The 25168-nt window shown below is 37.4% G+C and overlaps 1 protein-coding gene across 1 annotated transcript in view; it reads right to left on the bottom strand.

The window, feature by feature from the left end:
- The window catches only part of CSMD1 (CUB and Sushi multiple domains 1), a 982247-nt gene that overhangs the window by 86264 nt on the left and 870815 nt on the right, over positions 1-25168 (bottom strand). The window contains exons 40-47 of the mRNA XM_032215147.1: positions 21042-21158; positions 17930-18139; positions 14844-15032; positions 10986-11163; positions 9126-9271; positions 7924-8004; positions 2904-3017; positions 869-1057 (exon numbers count right to left, since the gene is read on the bottom strand). Of these exons, the coding sequence (XP_032071038.1) occupies positions 869-1057; positions 2904-3017; positions 7924-8004; positions 9126-9271; positions 10986-11163; positions 14844-15032; positions 17930-18139; positions 21042-21158 (1224 nt within the window). The remainder of the gene's footprint in view (positions 1-868; positions 1058-2903; positions 3018-7923; positions 8005-9125; positions 9272-10985; positions 11164-14843; positions 15033-17929; positions 18140-21041; positions 21159-25168) is intronic.

Consider the following 25168-nt stretch of genomic DNA (forward strand, 5'->3'; position numbering starts at 1 on the left):
AACATTAAAAAAACTAAAATGGTAAGTAGACAATTGGGTTATTAGTCAATGTTGAATGACTAAATAAGGATAAGAAGCATTGGGCTTGTTCGTTTGAAAAGAAACATTTTCCAAAGGCTGAAAATAATCAACAACAAGAAATCGCATTTCTTCAGGAGTGATGGAAATGAATCTATTAAGGAAGTGTAACACTTTTAAAGCAGACTCTAGATTAGTATGATAAAACATTTCTCCTTGAAGCACAAAAGCAGATGTTCCCCTTGGATGTGTTCCACAGCTGCTTCAAAGTAAGAGTGTGAGTGTTGTGTGTGTGTGTGTGTGTGTGTGTGTGTGTGTGTGTGTGTGTGCCTGTAGAACCAACATGCTATTGGGAATGCGAAGGAAACCAACACTCTATGTATACACATCTATAGATAGCTGCGAACGACTTTGAAAGATATGCTGAAATCTTCCAAAAGATGTACAGTAATGCTTCAAGGAAGAGTCACCATTGAATCCCTTTTGGATACTTTGATTAAAAGTAAAAGATATAGATCAATTTTTATAAATACCAAAATACACAATTTAATATTAGAGGTGGACCTTGTTCTGGCAAAGGTTCTATTTTATCTATCTGGAAAATGAGGTTGTGTCCAACAAGTCCATGAAAATAATTACTGAGGTGTGAAAAGCTGACTAAAATTTATTGCTTTGGGGGGTGGGGGGGGAGACAAAATCTGAAGGTACCTCTTGGATACCAAAGTCTGGTTTTTATTTTCCAAAACTTAGAAATGTGAAATTGCAGATAAGGAGACTGTGAATAATGAGGCCCGTATGAACTTTAATTCCTTCCACATTACTGAACCAACAAATAAAAACAGAATCTCACCATCAAAGATTTCCAGCTCATCAAATTGCTTTTCACTTTGAAACGATTCTACAAAAACAGTGATGTTATAATTTGGTTCAACTTTAAGAGTCCAGGCACAAGTTTGTGAATTGAGATAGTTTCCTGGATATCCTGGACTGAGGATTACACCAGATGACTCTGTATGGATTTCATTTGCTGGGCACTGTGCTATAAAATACAAGGGAGGCAGGAAAAATAAGGGGGCGGGGAGGGAAATAAAGGAGTTTACTTTCTTAAATTGCCACTTTTTCATAAATATGAAGAAAGATGTTCAATCTAGTTTTAAAATTTATTGCTTATTGGAGCAAAATCAATAAAAATGCAGATTTTCTCCTCAAAACAAGTTATATTATAACAGATGTTACTTTCATAAAACCCTGCATGCTTCAGAAACTAGATCTGAATACAAAAATTGCCTTTACCTTGATGGTGAACTAAAATTAAAGGAATGTCCCTCTTGAAATAATATTTACTTGAATCTATTTAGCTTGAATCTATTTTCAGTAATATAATGAATAAAGAAATTGTCATGAAACAAAAAATGCTATGTAAATTTATCATAACACCACCTGTATTTGCTTAGCCCCCTAGAAGCTGTTAGGTCTCAACTACACCATTCCCAGAAGAATATCCAGTTATCCTTCACAATGCTATAGATTCTTGGTTCATATTTCATATTTATACTATAATGACAATGTTTAAGAAGATAACTGAAGAATAATGATTATGTGGGCAACTTTCATGAACTTAAAAAGCTGTTTCCTAGAAACGGTTGCCCTCTACACTTAGAAACTCAAATAAGGAGTATGGGCCTAAGGTGGATATAACTGTTAGCAGTGAGCATAAGTAGACCATTCTTACTTTTAATAAAACTTAAGACAGAAAAAGCTGCCTGTTTCACTAATCAATAGAAGAAAACACTGTCTTAAACTCATATAATATGCCAGTATGCCAAGAATCTATGCCAGCTTCTTTGCACATATGGAAATCCGGCACATACATTGAAAGTATTACAGCATGGTTCTAGAATTTCCGATAAAAAAGACAGATTTATTGTGCTTTTCATATAAATCTGAAATGCAATTGATTCTATGTTTTGTCACCTGAATTGCTGCCTCTAATATTATACCACTTCATCTTATATAGGGCCCAATATCTATTGCTAAAAAATTCTTCTCGTTATTTTGGTTCCGACATTTTGCGCAATGTTCTGTGATAACAATATTCTATTCTTATATTTATTCTGAAATCCTTCCATTTTTCTTCCTTCAGAGCTAAAACAATTCCCTGTTGTTGTTGTTTTTTTAAAATAGCATATTGCTGTTACCCATGGGCAGATATTGATAGAAATCACAGAGGGAAAACTATTTAAATTGTTTTGATTACATGTTCTTAAAACATAACTCCGTTAAAAACTCTGACAAAGAGACATATATTGGATTGAAATGTCTACTCGTCCATGAATAATGAAGTGTAAAACAAGATATAGAGATAATTTGTTTCAAATAGAAAACCTCTGAAAACAAAAATAAAGTTTATATACTGAGAATCCATTTCAATACATGTCCATTATATTTCTTAATAATCACATTCTTGATTTAAAGCAAATTTAAAATTTTGAATACAATATGTGAAAACCTTTTAATCATAATCTCTCTTAACCAGAAGTGTCAAACTCAAGGCCCGGGGGCCGAATCCGGCCCACAGGGTGTTTAGATCTGGCCCACAGGCCACCCTGGAAACAGCCTACAGTGCCTCTATCAGGATAATGGAGCTCTTTTTCGCTGGCAGAGGGTTGCAAGAGGCGGTCACAGCCAAAAACGAAGGTCGGGAACCCACTTTCACTGGCAGAGCGCTCCACAGCCACCCCTGACACAAGTGATGTTGAAATAGCCACGCCCACCCTGGCCACACCCACCCCAGGCCCCCAAGATCAAACACAACCGTGATGCGTCCCTCAATAAAAACGAGTTTGACACCCCTACTCTATACGGTATAATTATTGCATACATACCTTCACAAACTGGGGGAGAGCCCTCAAACTGAAGTTGGTCTTTTAACTTACAGAATGTCATATCATTTCCAACCAAAGTGTAGCCTGGGTGACACTTGTATTTGGCAAAGTCTCCTGAAATAATTTAAAAAGAAAAGTGAATTGAGACGTATTGAAATATAGATTACAGCAATATATTCAATATCTTTCCATCATTGCTTCAACCAGATCCACACATCAAATTTTATACATACATACATACATACATACATACATACGGGACACGGGAGAGGGTCGGGGTATTGCGGTCGTGACAGGGAGGGGCAGATACGGCGGGGACTCTAGGGCAGGCCATTACCGGGGAAGGAGGGTTCGCTACATCACAGAGATCCCTCCTTCCGGCCCTAGGAGCCCCACTCCAAGACCAGATGGCGCAAGTAATCAGGACCCTGGTCTCAGGCTGTTGTCGCTAAATGCCAGGTCTGTTGTACATAAAGCACCTCTCGTCCGGGACTTAATTTTAGACGAGAGGGCAGACCTGGCATGTATTACTGAGACCTGGCTGGGCCCAGAGGGAGGAGTCCCCCTTGTAGAACTGTGCCCAGAAGGATTTCAGGTGCTACATCAGCCGAGAGCCCAGGGAAGGGGTGGGGGTGTGGCCGTTGTTATCCGGGAGTCGTTAGTTCCTCGTAGGGTCCCTGCTCCGGAGATTGTCGGGTGTGAGTCTTTGCTGTTAAAGTTGGACCTCAAGGGTCAAGTGGGTTTGCTGCTAACGTACCTGCCTCCCAACAGCGTTGCAGCAGCCCTCCCCTCGCTCCTCGAGTCAGTAGCCGAGCTGGCAATTGAGTTCCCTAGGCTGATGGTCCTGGGGGACTTTAATTTGCCGTCGCTCGGTGAAAACTCTGATGGGGCGCAGGAGTTCATGGCTTCCATGACAGCCATGGGCTTGACTCAAGTAATCCGAGGCCCAACCCATTCAGCGGGACACACGCTTGACCTCGTATTTCTCTCGGAGCAGTGGATGTGTGATCTTGGTCTGAGGGGGAGTGACATCATACCCCTGTCGTGGTCAGACCATTACCTACTGAGGCTCGACTTCCGGAGGCCAAACCCCCACTGTAGGGAGGAGGAACCGACCAGGTGGTTCCGCCCCAGGCGTCTTATGGAGCCAGTAAGGTTCCAGACAGAGCTTGGGGTTATTCCTGATACTCTCGCCCACAGTCCGGCAGAAACTCTGGCTGCTGCGTGGCACTCGGCAGCGTCAGAGGCCCTCGACCGGATTGCGCCACTGCGGCCCCTCCGAGGCGGCGGATCCCGGAGACCCCCTTGGTTCACCGAGGAACTCCGGGAGATGAAGCGCCGGAGGAGATGCCTAGAGCACCGTTGGAGGTCCGACAAGTCCGCATCGAACCGAGCAATGGTAACCACCTGCACCAGGGAATATACTAGGGCACTTAGGGCAGCTAAAAGATCACACATAGCCTCCCTGGTCGCATCCGCTGAGTCCCGCCCAGCCGCCCTGTTCAGGATAACCCGCTCCCTATTGAACAAAAGGGAGGCGGGGGAACCCTTGCAGGGCAGAGCTGAAGAATATGCCCAATTCTTAGCGGACAAAATTGCTCGGTTTCGGACGGACTTGGACTCCACACCCGCAGTTCCAGCCGAGACTCAGGGGGACCAAGTTCAACAGCTCTGGGTTGAGTTTCAGGAGGTTATCCCCGGGGATGTGGACAAGGCCATGAGAGCTGTGAGTTCCTCCACCTGTGCCCTGGATCCGTGTCCCTCATGGCTGGTTTCTAACTGCAGTGAGGTGACACGAGGCTGGATCCAGGCGGTTGTAACCGCCTCTCTTCGGGAGGGGAACTTCCCCGCCGCACTGAAGGCGGCGGTGGTGAGACCCCTCCTGAAGAAGCCATCCCTAGATCCAGCTGTCCTTAACAACTACCGCCCGGTCTCCAACCTCCCCTTTCTGGGGAAGGTTGTTGAGAAGGTGGTGGCCTTCCAGCTCCAACGGTCCTTGGAGGAAGCAGACTACCTAGACCCCTTCCAGTCAGGCTTCAGACCCGGTTACAGCACTGAAACCGCCTTGGTCGCATTGATGGATGATCTTTGGAGAGCCAGAGATGAAGGGCACCCCTCCATCCTGGTCCTCCTCGACCTTTCAGCGGCTTTCGATACCATCGACCATGGTATCCTTCTGCGAAGACTGCGGGAGGTGGGAGTGGGAGGCACCGTGTTACGGTGGTTCTCCTCCTACCTCTCGGACAGGTCGCAGTCGGTGTTAGTGGGAGGGCAAAGATCGTCCCCAAGGCCCCTGAAATATGGGGTGCCGCAGGGTTCGGTCTTATCCCCCCTACTATTTAACATTTACATGAAACCGCTGGGAGAGATCATCCGTAGGCACGGGATTAGATACCATCAATACGCGGACGATACTCAATTGTATCTGTCCGCCCCGTGCCAAATCAATGAAGCGGTTGACGTAATGGACCGGGGGCTTGAAGCCGTCATGGACTGGATGAGGATTAACAAGCTTGTGCTCAACCCAGAAAAGACCGAGTGGCTGTTGTGTTTTCCTCCCAAAAATTTGGCCATTAATCCAACACTCAGGCTGGGGGGTCAAATTTTACACCCCTCAGAGAGGGTTCGCAACTTGGGAGTCCTCCTGGACTCACAGCTGTCATTCGACCATCATATAGCGGCTGTGACCAGGGGGGCATTCGCCCAGGTACGCCTGGTGCGCCAGTTGCGACCCTACCTGAACCGGGAGGCCCTCACAACAGTCACTCGGGCCCTCGTGATTTCTAGGCTGGAATACTGCAACGTGCTCTACATGGGGCTGCCCTTGAGGAGCATCCGGCGACTTCAGCTAGTGCAGAACGCAGCCGCGCGAGTGATCGCGGGTGCACCCCGATTCACCCGCATTACACCTATCCTCCGCGAGCTGCGCTGGCTACCTGTCGATCTCCGGATGCGCTTCAAGGTGCTATTGATCACCCATAAAGCCCTACATGGCAGTGGATCTGGATACTTGAGAGACCGCCTTCTGCCAATTACCTCCCTACGACCTATAAGATCTCATAGGTTAGGCCTCCTCCGCATTCCATCGGCCAGCCAATGTCGGCTGGCAACCACCAGGAGGAGGGCCTTCTCAGCAGCGGCCCCGACCCTTTGGAACGAGCTCCCCGTAGAGATTCGTACCCTCTCCACCGTCCAGGCCTTCCGCACAGCCTTGAAGAACTGGCTCACCCGTCAGGCCTGGGGATAAGGACCATTACCCCGCCCGAATGTTGTATGCATGTTGCTTATTATTTTATTATGTGTTGTCGTCTTAGTGCTGTATTCCCCCCTCCCTGGTTTTCTGTGAGCCGCCCTGAGTCCCCTCAGGGAAAAGGGCGGCCTACAAATAAAATCAATTCAATTCAATTCATACATACACACACACACACACACACACACACACACACACATACGTATATATATACATATATATATTTAAAGTCACAACCCTTGGTATACCCAAATATGGGAGGAAGATCACTACTTCCATTCTCTGTACATCAGCTCGTCACAAGAGACCATCCAGACAGAAACCCAATATTTTTACTGTTGCCTTTGTTACATTTGTGCTTTTGTGTTGTGTTTGTTTATTTATTTATTTATCAGCACAAACACAACATATGTGTGTGTGTGTGTGTGTGTGTTATATTTGTGCTGATAAATAAATAAATAAAGGGAGACTAGTATAGATCTATTTCAAGCTATTTAGCTCTCATCAGCTAGCCATACCCTTACTGGGATTCGAACCTGTGCTATATTACATCTTAGGCAGACGTCTTAGCCATTAAGCCATTAAGCAGTTAGCTTCCTCCCATAATTGGGGCATACCAGGGGTTGTGACACTATATATATATATATATATATATATATGTATGTATGTATGTATGTATGTATGTATGTATGTATGTATGTGTGTTTCAACTAGAAACAAAGGGATCAGCTTTCTCCTGAATATCATGCAACTTTTTTTTTGTTAAATTCAATGGGATTTTAATATAATTTTAACATGCACATAAAACTGAAATATGTTTATGCAGAACTACATTCATCCGCCTTTGAGAAGGTTTTTTTTCAGCAAAACTTATATATACACATTTAGTATTTCATCATTAACACAGTTTTAATTTCTAGACTTTTAATTAAAGGAATATCTTGTAAACATGCTGGAATGATCGCTAACTTCTGCTTTTTAGTTACAATTTTCCCACTGAAACGCATTTGTTTTATGAAAGAACTTATTGTATACACATATCCCTTGTTTTCTTATAACATTTTCTCTGTATCTTGAGTGTGCTTTCCAATCTTGTAATTTTTTCCCCAGCCAATATGCCCCGCTACCAGGAGAACTGGAATTTGGAGTCACTTTTTAAATGAAAAATATGTCACCATGAGCGAAACAACACTCGTGTAATACAGTTGTATTGGAAATAATCAAACAACATAAATGTACTATATATTTACACCTGTAGCCTCAGTGGTTGTGACTTTTGATTGATTATTTAATAGTGGTATTTCTACATTGCTCTTTGGTGAAAAAGCTCTGAGTGGAATACAATAGATATAAAGATTGCAAAAAAAGATAATTAGTATAGATTTATTAAGTTCTATTTTAAGAAATTTAATGTTTAAAACATTAAGCATTCTTTTTATAAAAAAACATGGAGTGCTTCCATCTAAGTCAGTGTTTCTTAACCTTGGTGACTTTAAGTCCTGTGGACTTCAACTTCCAGAATTCCCCAGCCAGCTGCGCTGGCTGGGGGATTCTGGGAGTTGAAGTCCACAGGACTTAAAGTCGCCAAGGTTGAGAAACATTGATCTAAGTATACTTAAGTGAATACAAATAAACCACACATCTTCCAACATTTAATAATAATTACAATTTTCAGGGAAATAAAACATTTGAAATGTACTAATAACATCAATTAAGTAGCAGTCTGAATTGGCAATAAGTATATACATGGGGTAATATGGACATTTTTACCTATTTCAAAATCATCATCTTCAGCAATCAATTCAGCATGAGGAACTGCTGGAGGAGACTGGCACTTCTTAAGCTGATATGCTACGGAATCAGTGAAAACTAGATTAGTAAAGGTTTGGAGATAAATTTCACTATAAGGTGAATGCCAACTAACAATATTTGAGGAAAAGGTGCAATGATGTATAAATATTATAACACAGATGGCAAACAGGCATCTGTAAAAAAATAGGCAATAGTGAAAAAAATAAGTGAAAGATATATTATTTACGGCTACTGATCATATGGGTCTGTATTCCCATGTGGAATATTGGGATTGAATTATAGTGTCCATATATGCTTACCTTTGTACAAATTAGAAGGAAATATTTTGTTAACTTTAATTTCTTATTGAGAATATGTAAGTGCATGTATAGAAATAGCAATAGCAATAGCAGTTAGACTTATATACCGCTTCATAGGGCTTTCAGCCCTCTCTAAGCGGTTTACAGAGTCAGCATATTGCCCCCAACAACAATCCGGGTCCTCATTTTACCCACCTCCGAAGGATGGAAGGCTGAGTCAACCTTGAGCCGGTGAGATTTGAACAGCTGAACTGCAGAACTGTACATATGCCAAGACATACTCTCCTTCATTACTTTCTTGCTTTTTCAATATAGCCAAAGATATCATCTACTTTCCTTACAATTAGTGTCCTTTCTCAAAAATAAGTCTTTGAAATAATGAAAATGAATAATATGCATCTTAAATAACACAAGCAATCTCTTTAGAAACTTCTTCTTGCTCTATGGGTCTTTTTTTCTGACAACATCAGCAGAAATGATGTCATTCTATAGCTTCAAATGAGAAAATGTTCTATGTTCAAGTTTTTTTGACAGGAAATTGGAATATCAACTTGTTTCACTAATACTCCCAAGCCCTTAAGACTTACTTATAAGTGTGTGGTCTGGATTAAGTGCTTAGGGCTTTCCCTTAAAACATTCAGAACCAAGTAACATGTATTAAATATTTATCTCTCCTTTTGCTACAGATAATAATGTTTGATAAAGATTTTCATCAAATGAAATAGCATGCCAATTGAAGTAATCTAATTTATTCTGACAACAATAGAAATAAAATATTCTTTTAAATCACCCCATGCTGTCTGACTCTCCTTATCTTTCTCACACATATATGATTTGTTAGATGAGAAGAAGAATACTGACCATGAAAATTGAGAACAAAGAATCCCCCAGTGGAGAAATCACTGTGGAACTTGAGAAGGACTTGATTACTGGAGCTAAAGGCAGTTTCCAGAGCTGTGTTCCCACTGAATACTCCCAGCTGGGGTGAATTTTGATCTGGGCCATCCCTAGGAACCCAGGGGGAAAAAAAAAACCATTTCAGCAAAATATTGTAATTAAGTTTTATATTCACAGTATTGTAGATTGACAGCAGCTTTAAACTTTTGGGAAGGAAGGATAATATAAACAATTGTTCCATAGTGATTCATTTGTATTCAAATTTGTACATACATTTAAGAACAATTCTTAACTGTGAAAAGTGTAACCCTTTTTTTAAAAAAAACAACATCTATTATTTTTGTCCTGAAATTGTTCCAATTCTCCCATCTTATTTATTTATGTATTTGTTTGTTTCTTAAATTTGTTTGTGATCCATCTCACTTCGAGGTTACTTCATCCATTGATGGTGTTGTGAAACCAACCTACCCTTTGTAGTACTTTAGCCTGTCAGGGAAACAGCTGTTTCCCAAGCAAGAAGTACGAACATTTTTTTCAATGGGTTCTTCTTGAGTGTGATATTATCATTCCTCACATAAGCAATATACTATTCCTCTGGATCCCTCACTACTTAGGTGATCATAGAGTTTGTCTCTAAGAGGAAGGTAAGCACCATCTCTGAAGAAATTAAAGAAGTGTGGAATCCTTGATGTTCTCTGAGCTTATGCACTGATGATATCACCTAGTTGGATTTTGAAAAATCTGCCAAGAAACAACCAAGCTCAGAGATCTTGGACTCCAAAATCCAACTCTGAACTACAGATATTCTCTTCTATTGAATTAAAGGAGACATGGAGTACTTGGACCAGGAAAACTAATCTGAAGTCTCCAATTAAAGGTTTCATCTCTACAGGAAACTGAAAAACACCAGGGAAGGGAAGAAAAATCATTTGTTTCAGGAACTCAGATCCCCCCCCCCCAAAAAAAAAAGATAGAGACATTTTTTTAGCCAAAAATCTACAACTAGATCTTTGATTTACTTCAGAATGTATTAAAGAATCACTTCTTATAACTGTTACCTCTGAAGTTTCTTGTATGTGTGGAAATTTAGTTACTGTTTATATATTCGGGCTCTTTGAGCAGCTGATTCTTCAGAAATTGAATTTGTTTTATGTTGTCTTGGATAGCGTGCTATGGGAAATTGCTTTAAAATGCTGTCTTTGATGTAAACAACTCTAAATTGTGAACTTGTTTGCAATTGAATGCTTTATGTGTGACTTCCTAAATGTTGGCGGTCCAAATATCATCCAAAATTAAATCAGAGTTCAAGGCAGAGCGGCAGGCCTGACACTAAAGTTTATATTTTCTTCTTATTTTTAATAAAATGTATTTTAGATTATTGTAAAAAGTGCAGAGCTGATTTTAGGAAAATTGTAAAAGAGCCATTAAAGGGGGAGAAAGGCACAAGTCATTAACTCAAATTAACCTTGCTGTGATTTGTTCAGTATAGGATGGGGCAGAAATAAATTTGGAGAAGTTTTCAAAATCCTATTAGTATACCCTGCAAAAATAAAGTATAATTCCTTGAGAGTGTTTTTATATCATTATAGAAAAAACTATTTTTTTTCTCACAAGGAGTTTCTGAAATGGCTTGCTAAGCAGAACAAGAAATTTGCTAATTAAACAAAATTTGCTGTATAGGAATATGTGCTTACAGTTACACATTACATATGTATGTATGTATGTATGTATGTATGTATGCATGTATGCATGTATGTTTTATTTAGTCATATAAAGATGGGAAAAACAACCAAATATCATCCTTCACAATAATTATTAACATACCATACTGCAATGTAGTCATTCACCAATTCTGTTTGGAGTAATGTAAAATTGATGTAGATGCCATGACCCTGGGCTACGGTTATAAGCCATGTACAATCTTTTGAATTTGGATATTCATCTGGAAATCCCGGTGAATACACAGTACCATTCTGAGATGTTACATTATACCCACAAGGAGCTGATAAAAGAAAAAAAAAATGATAACATACATCAATCTAGTGTTTTGGAAACTGGTGTATCCCTGCCAGCTGCATTTAATACATAATAAAATCCAAAGTGAGAGAATAACAAAACACATCATCTTTCATAACAATAGGCAATGCAGATTAAATAGAATAATCTGGGTTTTGTAACTATGGTAAACTGGCACCTTGAAAGAATTCAATAGCAGTCAACTAAAAGACATGAAGATGGTGTAGGGATGCTTTGAAGTTGAAGAAGGAGAATTTTTTTTCTTTTTACATAGGATCTACAGTTTCTGGTATTGAATTGAAACAGCATATATACATACACATATATACATAGACAGACAAACATTTCTACCAGAAATTAGATTTATTAAAAAAAAACACCGACTACCATTTAATCGTTTCTTTAAAAAAAAAAAATACTTCCCTCACTGAGGAAAATATTGAAAAGGATCATAAAAATGTTTCAGGTGAAAGGTTAATTCCACTGTATGCCATACACTTTTCTCCTGCATTGCAATCCTCTCAAATTTATGTCCCCAGAGCAATTAGCTTTTTTTTACTAAGCTAAGGGTTATAAGGTAGATCGAAGGGAGGCTGGAAGCCAGTCAGCCAGAATTGCTATATTCGGTCCAAGAAATATTGGTTTCCTCACCCCTTCCCATTTTAGAAACTCTATCCTTGTCAAAGGATTAAATCTACCATCTACAACAATTTGCAGATTAAAAATATTATGCTCTAGTTTTTGTAGTTCTTTGAATGTATTGCAACTTTCTTCATGTACAATTGCTATCTTTCTTTTTTTGTCATGCATGCTTAAAATAGTTTTCTGACTGGCAAATATTATTACATTTCTACATATGCACACAAGACTGTTGCACATGCATACATACTTAGCATCAAATGGCAAACATAACAAAATCATGGGTAATCAGATGTGAAACAATGTGAATTAAAAGGATATGAGAGACTGCCTCCTGCTGATTACCTCTCTCAGACCAATTAGATCTCACAGGTTAGGTCTCCTCCGGATTCCATCTGCCAGCCAATGTCGGCTGGCGACTCCCCGGGGGAGAGCCTTCTCTGTTGCAGCTCCGGCCTTCTGGAATGAGCTCCCTGTCGAGATCCGGACCCTTACTACCCTCCCGGCCTTCTGCAAAGCCACCAAGTCCTGGCTGTTCCAGCAGGCTGGGGGGTCTGAGAAACATCTACCTCCACGGAAATTGTGAATGTTGGCTTTTGTTTTTAAATATGTTGTCTTTGTCTAGTCCCCCCCCCCCCTTTCCCTTGTCTTTTGTGAGCCGCCCGGAGTCCTCCGGGAGTGGGTGGCATACAAGATAGATAGATAGATAGATAGATAAATAAATAAATAAATAAATAAATAAATAAATAAATAAATAAATAAATAAATAAATAAATAAATAAAATGATTTATCCATTGCTAATATCAAGTGGCTGCTCTGAGGACAAGATATCATAATCCGGCATCAGCAAAGAAAGCCTTGATCCTACTGGCCACCTCCTCAACTGGCAAAGGTGTGAGTTATAAAAAAAGGATCTCAGTATATGAACAGCTCAGAAAGGGAATGAGAGATTCTCCTCACCAGTCATGAATTATGGTGCAAGCAAAGAGAGTCATGTGCACACAATAAGTGCAATGAATAGCAGTGGCAGCTTCTGCGATTCACTGCCCACGGCTGCATCTTTGGTTATAAATTAAGCTATTGGCATTGCACAAATCACTGCATCACTCGCCAGTCTCTCTTTGCACTCTGCTGGCATCAAATGAAATTGCAGCTGCTTCAGACACCTTGGCCTTTGGCAAGGTAGGACTTTAAAAACCAAAAAAAGATGCTTTGAAGTGTACTGAAACTCATCATCAGTTTCTCATAGCTCCAACAAACATGGTAAATGTGACATGATACACACAATGCCACAGTTACTGTACAGTGTCATTAAAGAAGTACCTCATTATTGAAATTTGCAAGGTATAGGTTTCTTTTTAAAGTAATTTGAAACATGCATCTTGCCATTCATTGATCAGTGTGGCAATATGCCCAACCTCTATAATAAATATACTCCTGGCAATTACATTATTTACTGTAAACTGGTTTTTAATTGCAAATAATTAACATTGCCAGGTGGCAACAACAACAACAACAACAAAATACATCATGTGTAGATATCTAAGCATGATACAGTTTATTTCGAAGGTTCCCATCTGGTTTTTCTGCATGACAAAGTTGACACTTTCCCCCCCCCCATGGAATTTTATTTATAAATCTTAAAATATTATTTTAATTATGGCATTTGCTACAAATAATTTTAATTCTAAGCATGGCATAGAATAGTTAACTCTATTCCATTATATACCGTGTGTGAGATTTCAAAGTAATTTGAAGAAATTCTGAGCTCATCAATTAAAAAAACAAGTGACGTGAGTTAGAAGCCATGTTTTAAAATATAAATAAGGAACCATTAGCATAGTTTGGATGTTTAAATTTACATATACAGGTGCATGAACCAAAGAGCCAACCAATTAACACGAACTATGGATATCCAAATAATCATTGCAAGCAATTAATTGAAGATAATCCTAAACAAAGAAGCATGTGCAATTGAAGCTATTTGAAATCTATTTCACATTCTGCAGATCAGCTATTTAATCGAGAAGGGGAGAAGGGAACAGAATTTTTCCAGCAACTCTTTTTCCCAGCAGCCAAAATTTGGAATTCAGCACATATTGAGAAAGTTTCTGGGTGAAATCACATTGTTGATTTAGAAATGAGTATTGTGTGCACTGGATTCTATTGTAGAGGCAGTTTCTCCTGGAGCTGGTTTTTTTTTCTTAATGTCCCTTTATCCTCTGCCCCCCTTCTATTATTTATTTCCTAAAGGAAAAGTTGAGCTTAAATGCCTATTATCCTACTGTCATGCTTCCAAACCAATGTCCTCTCTCTGTGATTTAAAACATAAAAATCTGAGCATGAATCCGACATGGTATTTTAGCTTTCATTTATTGAGGGAATAAAAGAAATGCAGTTATGTACCACATTTAATACAATGATAGACAGGTAAGACAAACTAATTCTTTAACTTACAACTGTTTTTAATACAAAGCGAAGAGTTATGACCCATAATTTTTAAAAAAAATGCAAACTCATCTTTCTCTCCTTGCTAAATCCACATCCCAAATTGCTTCCTACCTTCTAAAAGCCTTAAAAATCAAACTCTCTTGCTACTGCTCTTTTCATTCTCTCTTTCAGGAGTCAGGAATATGGCAGTGATACTTGTAGCTTTAGAAATGGTAAATCCCAAGATGATCAACATCATCTGGTTGTTTTATGAGCATCACAAGCCAGGAAAAACTATATTTCAAAGAAGCACAAATGTGGATTGTATGTGAGTGTAAGGAAAGAAGGGGTAGTGATTTATCATAGGGGACATGAAAGAACGTGACTTTTATAAGCTACTTTCCATTTTTGAAGAAAAATGCCTTTCTTTGTCAGTTCTGATTACCAATGAAACTGTTATGAGGCTTGCAACAGATCATGAGTTTCATATATCGACTTGATTTATCTTTACTTATCTTCTTTTTCTTTCTTTCTTGAACACATTAGCCACAAGAACATCTTGGAATGTAAACAATCATAACATGAACAAAAGCTACCTTCACACTTTGGAAAAGGATGGTTCCAGTTTCTGTTGATCCCATGATGGCAAGTGAGCACGGAGTGACCGATTAATACATATCCAGGATAGCATTCAAATGAAATAGACTGGCCCACACTGTAATCGGAATTGATTATATATCCATTATAAAATGGAGGAGGATCTGGACAATTCTGTAATTCATAAGCTGAGGAGGAAAAAAAAAAGATAACGTATTTTCTTCCCCAGAAAATTTTAAAAATCATTAAAAAATTTAAAATGTTCTATAAAATAAAATAGTTGAGGATTCACTTCATTACTATATATGTATTCATAGATATGAAGGGGTATGTGTGTGTGTGTGTGTGTGCGTGCGAGAGAGAGAGAGGGAGGGAGGGAGGGAGAGAGAGAGAGAGAGAGAGAGAGAGAGAGAGAGAGAGAGAGAGAGAGAGAGAGAGAGAGAGCTTTTATCTTTTTGTCTTGGGTAGAGAAAAGGAAGTATCTACAATTACTGCTAACTGGAAACCCATTATAGACTTTTTGCACAAAACAATAAATATTGAATTTATGATTGATGGTTTGGATGATTAAATGGAATAGATTATACAAATTAGAGTAGTATGTTGTAAACATAGAATAAGATTTGCACTTATAACTGCTGTAAAGAAAATCAGAAATTACTTTTTCATATCTTTTTTCTATTTTTCTTTACTTGTTTTCCTATCTTGCACTTCTCTTTGATTTGTCTTTCTTTTCTTATTCTTACTTTACATCAGTTTGCGTTGGTTTTGACTTTCCTTTAAAAAACTCTTTAATAAAATTATAAATTTGTAACTGTATGTAGATTTAAACCCTTGGTCAGTAATGAAATTAGAGCAATGATGAATTTAGCATATCAAACATTTGCCTCCAAACTTCAGGATAGATTCTTATAAAATATTAAATTAATCTAAAAATAATCTAATGATTTTATTTTTTTGTTTTGATTTCATATTTTCATATCTCTAATATTTGCCCAATAATTGGAATCACAATTTGCGAATCCAGAGTAAAACTTCTTCAAGCCATATGCAAAAACAGAAATGAATTTATGAAACTAGATTAGTGGTGGGATTCAGCCAGTTCGCACCTATTCAGGAGAACCGGTTGCTAACTTTCCAAGCAATCAGGAGAACCGGTTGTTGGAAGAAATGTCCTTTTGGTTCCACTTTACAGGGCTAATCCTGTAAGGAAGGCAGGAAGTAAACATTCTGGTGTTGTTTCTAGCCTAATCTTTATTTTCCTGCTTAGAGAAACTGCCTCTCTGGTTAACCCTTATTACATTGTAACAGCTAAGGTGAAGCGCCCATCGATGTGGGTAACGTTGAGTTAGCTACACCCACTTGGTCACATGACCACTGAGCCCCACCTACCCAGCTGGTCATTGGGGCAGAGAACTGGTTGTTAAATTACTTGAATCCCATCACTGAACTAGATGTTCCTTCAAATATTCATAATCACAGAGTAAAATGGCTGCTTAGGCTGACCTGCTCATGCTGTCATATTCCTGATAGGCCTGCCAATCATCAGGGATAAAGTTTTGTCAATGGGACACAGACAGAATTCGTAAGAATAGAGCAGGCTTTCACTTGTAGCCATTTCCCCAGAGAGTGTTCACATTTTAGAACTATAAGTCACTTTTCATTATTTAGCTCAAGACTATCATTCTACAATACATTGTAGTCTAGCTTATTAAAAACTGGGGTTGCTATTGTTCCTTCTTTTTGGTCCAGAAAATGATCTCTCGTTCCTTTTTCTTATACTAACAGAATATCTTCAGGTTCATTCAGATTTTAACTAACGAAGGTGTGGGCTCATTCACTTCATACAACCACAATTTTGATCTCTATAAAGGTATATAAATTGAAGTTTTGGAATATAAATCACTGGAATATTATGTCTTACAAGTTAGGATAGGAAGAAAAAGAAGAAGAAGAAGAAGAAGAAGAAGAAGAAGAAGAAGAAGAAGAAGAAGAAGAAGAAGAAGAAGAAGAAGAAGAAGAAGAAAAAACTGACATGTTTTATGGATAGTGTTATGACTTGTTAATTAGGCCTGTAATACAAAGCATAAATTACCATCACAGCTTGATGACTCTCTCCGTTCAACTTACAAATTAATGTTATATATTTATAATTTGAGACTTTTGTTAAAAAAAATGAAAATATTTTCTACACAAATGCAGCTTTGAACATTGCTGTTAATTTATTCAAAGAACTAATAGGCCATACCTACCCAATTCCAGTGGTAGTTATCAAACAATATTGATATATAAGGATTTAAAATGTTTAAAAAGTATAATACTGTTCTTATTCTTAAGATTTTATTTCATACTTCAAAGTGTCTGTCAGCAAATATAAAACTGGTTATTCTGGTTATGGTTATCCTGATCTAAATATTCCATAACTCCAGAGGACAACTAGCATTTTCACTCATTATTCCTATATGTATTCATTGTTCCATTTACATACGCAAAGATTGAATGGACATGATTGTTTGTGAAAATAAACAAATACAATTGTTCTTGATTTCAATAATATTCACTTTAATTTAATACATCTTCCCCATATCTTCATCTTTTGAAAAATACAACATTCATAGAAATATTAGCCACAATCTACGAATTTCTTACTCCAGAATTATGTTCAATAGAATTGTGAGAAAATATTTATAGACTGCCTTGTACATTACCTCTACAGTTAATAATCCTTACACATAACAACCAAAAGAACCAATTGATCTATTTCTAGAATGAAATTCATTGAAAGGTATAATGCCTAGGATAATATTAACAAAATAATATTTGAGCAGCTTTTTGTACAATAGTTATCTTAATTTATTTAGAAAGTCATATTACTGTTTTTCAAGAAGAGGAGAAAACTTTCAAAACAAAGACCATTTAAAACCCAGATTTAAAAAAAAAAAAATCAAAGAAAAACCAGGAAGCACACGAGGAAAAAAAATGTATATTAATTCCAGCCTTTTGAAAAATTACGGAATGAAAAAAATCTTGTCGTGAGAAGTCATTCTTCTAATAACTGAAACTGTTTATATCATTCATTACTTACCTTGATATGCAAATTTAAATCCATGTCGGTTTTCTGAATGATCACTATAAAAGTGGATAAGAGTTTCATGTGTTGTACTTAATAAAGATGGTGGAAGATCTGTACCACTGAACTGGCCAATCATAGAACTGGTGTGGTAAGGGCCATTCTGAATTTCAAGGAAGTCATGGTTAGCTTCAGTGGAGAAATTCAGAAATTGTAGATGCGCCCCTATGTAGCAAAAATAATAAAAAAATCTGAAAGTTTAGTATATTGTAGATTTTTTTTTTAAAAAAAGTAGCAATTAGATAAGCAAACTGCATTATTCAATCCAGATGTGTATATTCCAGCTTGGATTCCCAGTTGACAAGGAACTTAGTTAATGTAAAAAATAATAAATGTGAGTACAAGTAGATTAAGTATTAACTATATATGAATAAGATTTTATTTCCTAGTTGCTCAAAATGTTTCACATACTTGTTTTCAATAAACCTTAAACCTTAATAATCCGTTAATATCATTAGGCCCCTATTACAGAGAAAGGCAGAGGTTATCAAATATGATTAACATAAATGAAGACTGTGTATCTTACAGCTATATTTACCCTTTCTACCAATTTTTTCTAAGTTTACCATTGGTTAGTACAATAATGTCACAATTTTCCCCCAGAGTTCATTACAATTATTGTACTGGTTTTACTTATTCTGATTAAAAGAAATGCATATGGTAACACTGTATGACCCATAATAATAACTGTTCAGAAACCAAAATGCATATCTTTTATAGATAATAAGCAAAACTAGGTTGTTAAATTATATATTATAATATAGTGAATTTAGCAAAATATAATCTCAGCAGAAAAACTATTAGGGTTTAAGCCTAGGAATTGGCATGCTGTAAATTTCATCTTTAATGTACACTATCGGGTTTTTTCTAAAGGTTATTATCCCATCTTTTTTTTTTTTTCTATACAACTCAAGGGGGTGAACATATCTAACACCTCTTCCTCCTCCTGTTTTCCCCACAACAACAACCTTGTTAGATAAGTTGGGCTGAGAGAATATGAGTGGTTCAATGTCACACAGTTAGAACTCACAGTCTCCTGGTTTTTAAGCTAGCACCTTAACTACTATTACATCTAACATTCTATACCAGGCGTGTCAAACTCCTGGCCCATACGCCGGATGCACCACACGCTGGCCACTCCCACACCCAGTTTAGCAAAGGGGAAAAAGTCACAATACATCACATGACACTGCCGTAACGATGCAACACCCCTGCTCTACAGCCTTTTCTGTAGCAGCGCTGACCCTGTGGAACGACCTCCCCGTCGAGATTTGCACCCTCACCACCGTACAGACCTTCCGCACAGCCCTCAAGAACTGGCTATCCCGTCAGGCCTGGGGATAAGTGCCTAATTCGCCCCACCCGAGTGTTGAATGTTGAATGCAAGTTGTGTTTTTATTGTCTTATTTTATTCACCTACTGTTTTTGTTTTTGTATTGCACCCCCCCCTTTTTTGATTGTAAGCTGCCCTGAGTCCCTTCAGGGAAAAGGGCGGCCTATAAATAAAATAAAAATACTAAAATACTAAAAAAAATACTAAATACACTATAGTCTTCAATAACAAAAATATTATGTATCCGGGATCAGGAATATGGTTTTGCTTTTATCTCTTTAGAGAAGGTAGGCAAACTGTAGGCAGTTCAAGGACAGACCTTGAATTTTCTCTGGCCCATTTTGTATCATATATCAGAATATTTTAGGAAAGACCCCCAAAGGGAAGGTGTACATTTTCAATTGATACGGAAACAATAGAGAACTGGATAATCTCTGTTTAATGAACTGAGTTATGTGTTGCTCATAAAAAAAATAGAATCTCTGTCTTTTATAAGTTGGACCTCACTTAATTATCAACAAAAAAAATAATTTTGTATTTCACAGGAACAGAAATGGATGAATGGGTTTCACAGAAAGCAATCTGTGAAAACCCTATTCAGATTTCTAAACTATAGCAAGACATCACAATTATCCAAGCTTCATGATTAAGAACATAGTATCATAATAAGATTTATTTCAAGCAAACTAATTAACTTAACTAATTACTTTGCTGTAAAATATTATCTTTTCTTGGTATATTATATTACATAAATCTATGTAATGAAAGAAAGCTGTTAGTACAGAAAAGTAAATTAATATTGACCTAAATGAGCCATGTTTAATTAGCTACATCTCACAATCCACCAACTTAAAAAAAATATTTCCTATTTTATTTTAGATATTTTCTTTCTTTCTTTGGAGAACATGTACCCATAGTTATCTCACTTTTTTCTTGTTATTATTCTTTTCAAGATAAATAACTAAGTTACTAATGAATGCACAGAAGTTTAAACAAATTCAAGTTCTATATAATATTACATTGATTAAAAAAAAACCAGCCTAAAACTTTCAGTCTGGCAAATGATACTGAATTATTATTTACCCTTTATGAATAATACAAAAAAACTCTCCATAAACACAGGGAAAGACAAAGGAAAGAAATGCACACGAGTGAACTGGCCTCTTTTCAGAGGACTAGCAAAGGAGAAGCCTAATTGAATTAGACATTGTTTTATTTTATGCCTTTGCGCCAATTAAAGCTATTCAGAATAAGTCTGAGTAATTGCATAAATAATGTTTCCAAAGATATCAGGTGAAGCCTGGGCCAGTTTTTGTTTATACCTAATATTGGGAATTGTATTTTAAACAGCCATATCAGGGAAGGCAGAAGAGAATGAAGGTGCATCAGCAGTTAATGAATCTAGAACAGGAAGTTTCCAAGTAAATTGTAAATTTAATGGATTTATATGCCGCCCAATCCTGAAGGACTCCGGGTGGCTTACAAAATACAGGGCTAAAAAGATAAAAAAAAGTTAAAAATAAAGAAAGAGAAAAAAAAGTGTTATTTAGCTTTCAAATTTAAAAAAATCATTGAATAAAGCAGCATATAGAAAAGATATTTTAACAGAATTATTCTTAGTACCTTGATTCATTTATTTTTGAATACATGTATCAGGCTAGTGGATGGATTTTTTTTTTAAAAGCAGCATGATTTTGGATAAATAAAATGATGTCCTTCAATCAGGAATCTTACCGTATCCAATAGGTAATAATATCTTCCATGTGCAGCCTAGATTGCTCGGATAATTTCCTGGGAAACCTGGGCTCAGGATCACGCCAGCCATGTTCGTCAGTGTGCCACCACATTTGGCTATAATAAATAAACAATCCATTGAAAGAATATGAAAGTTTATCATAAAAATAATCCAACAATTGAGCATCTTAGGAGCTGCACAATGTTGATGTCACTGCACACAGTCACAAAAGTTCACTTGTGCTAGTAAAGAACTTGTATTGGTGCCAGTCCACGCAGGAGAACTATTGTACAAACAATTTTCCAACTCTATTTGTTGTGTCAGATTTTTCTACCTATCCACTATTTTAAGATCGGAAAACTGAAGGTATCAATAAGGTTGAAGGTTATTGGATTTCCTATTTAATATTTTTTACCTTTTGTTCTATGTGTTTTTGTGTTGTACGCCGCCCTGAGTCCTTTGGGAGAAGGGCGGCATATAAGTCCAATAAAGTAAAGTAAAGAAAAGTAATAAGCAATCAATATACACGCTGGAGACTTTTTCCATAATAATAATAAAAAAAACCTGTTTCAATGGTATATATAGCTAGTTAAAAAGATGAAATTTCCACTATGAATCTCAGGCTATAATCTTAAAAGGATAACCTATAGTAGTGTTTCTCAACCTTGGCCACTTGAAGATGTCTGGACTTCAACTCGTAGAATTGAGAAACACTGACCTATAGATTACCCTGACAGAAGGAATGGGCACTTGTATTCTTTAAGAATACTTATCAAATATTACACTCTACAAAGATTTTTCTTTCTCTCTCTTGGCTTACATCCTTTTATTTGTAATGAAATTCATTTTCCCTCTCCGTTTTTATATTTTTGATATGGCTTTTATGCTGTTTTAACTTGATTGGGACCTGTTCAGAGTCGGTTATAAGATGGGCAACGATATAAATGTTTTAAATAAATTAAACAAAGAAATCACACAAAATTCAAGTCACTCAAGATCTTTTTCTACTACATGTCTAAATGAGCATTCTAGTGCTCAAAAAAAGGCAAAGCAACAACTGCTTTCTAAAAATCACTACAAAAATCTTTTAGCCTAATTTATTTTATTTTTTATTTATTTTTAAAATGTGCTGGCCACCTATCTTACTGCAGGGGAACACTAGGCAGCTTGCAATATTAAAACATAAAATATGAAAACCAAGAGACAATATAAATAAAATGCTAGTTTTTTTTAATGAAATTACTTTTGTTTACATTTGAATATAGTCTTCTGACTTTTCGCAGAAGCACAAGATTCTCTGCAACCCGTCAGCTGCATAATTGCCCATAATGTTTTTGCAAATTGTATTACCTAAAAATGCAACTGGTGTGGCAAAAGAATCCCCTTTTGCTGTAGGAAAATGCAGGGGTGGGGGGGTTTAAGTATAAAACACACACACAAAACATCTTAATTTTTCCTTGTTACAAAATAAATCTAACTGCTCTTCATGTTTCTATGAGATTTGATTGCTTCCCATTTCAATGTGAAAACACCTGATTATGAGAAATTATTCTAAAACATGCTATGCATCACGATAAAAATAAGGTTTTTTCCCTCTCTCTCTCTCCAAATGAATTGGAACCAACTGAATAAAGGAGAAGAGACCATATCTACCTTTATCATATAATTGGCATTCCAAAGAATAATGGGAAAGAAAGACAGCAAAAGGTTTACATAAATATTTAAATGAAAGTTTGTAAATCAGTAATGCACAAAGCAATTTAGTTCAGCAACCAGCAGATTATAAAAACCTGAAATAAAGGATCTTATTGGAGTCTCTCTGTCTCACAGAGTTCTTATATGCTTGCACTAAAGTTTGGCCATTCTACTTGCAAGAGGTAGAAGAATAACTGGATGACCAAAAAGTGAAAGTATAGGTTTAGGTTTATTGACATTTGTATGCCGCCCACTCCCTAGAGACTCTGGGTATAGAGTGTATAGATAATGAATGTCCTATTTCCACAAAGCCCAGAAACACTGAAGGTGGTCATAACTTGCTAAAAGTTTTGAAGCTCCTTCTCTAACTAGCACATAAGGAAGTAAGGGAAAAGAGCCACACTGAGTGTCCACATTTTCCCTCAATAACACAACTTTCCCCCACCATTTTTTTTCTATAACTGTGAAATAAGACCACATGGAAGAAGACCCGTGGTCACAATCATTTCTAAATTATTGATCAAAGCCAGTGGGAGGAGCTTGAGCCTTTGTCTAAAAGGGAGGAAGGAGACAGACCGCCTATGTGGGATTTATAAAATCAGGACTATTTAGATCAGTGTTTCTCAACCTTGGCAACTTGAAGATGTCCGGACTTCAACTCCCAGAATTCCCCAGCCAGCGAATGCTGGGAGTTGAAGTCCGGACATCTTCAAGTTGCCAAGGTTGAGAAACACTGATTTAGATTGTCAAGGAAAGTTATATGAGAGAATGAATGGGAATTGTTAAGCATTATTAAAGTATTCCCAATGTATAATGCATAACAGGTAGAACCACTCCCTTCTTCTTTTTCCAGCTTATAGAAGGTAGGATGTCAGTCAGAGATGTAGGCAAAGGGGGGAAGCCAGTGGAATGAATAAATATGGAGTTGCATAGAAAAAAAGGAACTATATTTTCACTTGTAACACTATATATGGGATAGTATGTTAAATATCAGCACTGTTTTTATATCATTATTAGTTGTTCATGCCAATATGAAGTCACACTTGCCAGTTCTTTAGCTGGTGTTGGCCTTCATTTATATAGAGTTCTTCCTAAGAACCTAATATATTGGCATATTAAATGCACAGATGTGTGGGATTTTGCAATTAACACTGTAGGAAGCCCTCCTCCCAGATTAAAATATTCTTTATTCTTAATATTAAGAGAGGCAGAATATTATATTTCCCCAAAGGAGAAATGAAAAAAAACAACAACATGTTTTTAAAGGCAAAAATCAGCCTCAGTCTTTCTTAATAGCCTCCAGCAGATGCCTGACGTCTTTAGAGATAGCAATAGCAATAGCAATAGCAGTTAGACTTATATACCGCTTCATAGGGCTTTCAGCCCTCTCTAAGCGGTTTACAGAGTCAGCATATTGCCCCCAACAACAATCTGGGTCCTCATTTTACCCACCTCGGAAGGATGGAAGGCTGAGTCAACCTTGAGCCGGTGAGATTTGAACAGTCGAACTGCAGAACTGCAGTCAGCTGAAGTAGCCTGCAGTGCTGCATTTAACCACTGCGCCACCTCGGCTCTTCCTGAGATGGATATTTGGTGCCAATTAAGAAAGACTGGGCCAATCTATTCATGAACAAAACACCTCCAGTTCCAGGTGATGGGATTAAGAATTCACATTCCCCACCCAAATTCTAAGGACAGGGCATGATCTCTAGGATATAATAGGATTAACCCACCACCATTAGAATAGAAAAAGACAGAAGGCTCACTACATTGCACAACACCCTAGAGTATCTCCGGACCCTGTAAAAATCCATCTATTCCTAAAACAAGGCGTCAGCCACTCCAGAAACATGCTTCTGTCACTGAAGTTTCTGGAGTCCTTCTTTCCAATCAGACTGTGTTTTATTTTCAGCATATTTTTCCCCGTTTGGACCCAGGTCAGATTTTTCTTCCAACAACAGGAAATTTCATCATTGGACAGATTTTTTTTAAGTGCCATCCAAAAGTTTTGGGTATGGCACCCAGTGTGTCAATAATCAATAGGACAACCACCACTAACTTTTTGCCATAATTTTTCAGATTCAGATTTCAGATTCTGGTACTTCATGAACTTCTCCATTTTTTTTTGCCTTCTATTCTACTACGCCATGTTATTGCCATTTTAATTATTCACATTTTCTTCTTTCCAGCCTTGTTTATGACCCAAGAACTGATTAGTCTGTATTTGGAAATTCCATAAAATTATACGTTATTCTGCTCATTTTTGACCACTTTTTCAACTCAGTGTTCCCACCATTTTTTTTATTATTACTGGCACTGTACATTATATTTTTCTTACAGATGTTCCTGTATATCATTTGGTGACTGAATTATGCCACTGCTTATGTTTGTGTGATCTTTCTGCACAATCTGAATATGTTGTTTCTTCTGC

Source organism: Thamnophis elegans, chromosome 4 (genome assembly GCF_009769535.1).
Source record: "Thamnophis elegans isolate rThaEle1 chromosome 4, rThaEle1.pri, whole genome shotgun sequence".
Classification (NCBI taxonomy): Eukaryota; Metazoa; Chordata; class Lepidosauria; order Squamata; family Colubridae; genus Thamnophis; species Thamnophis elegans.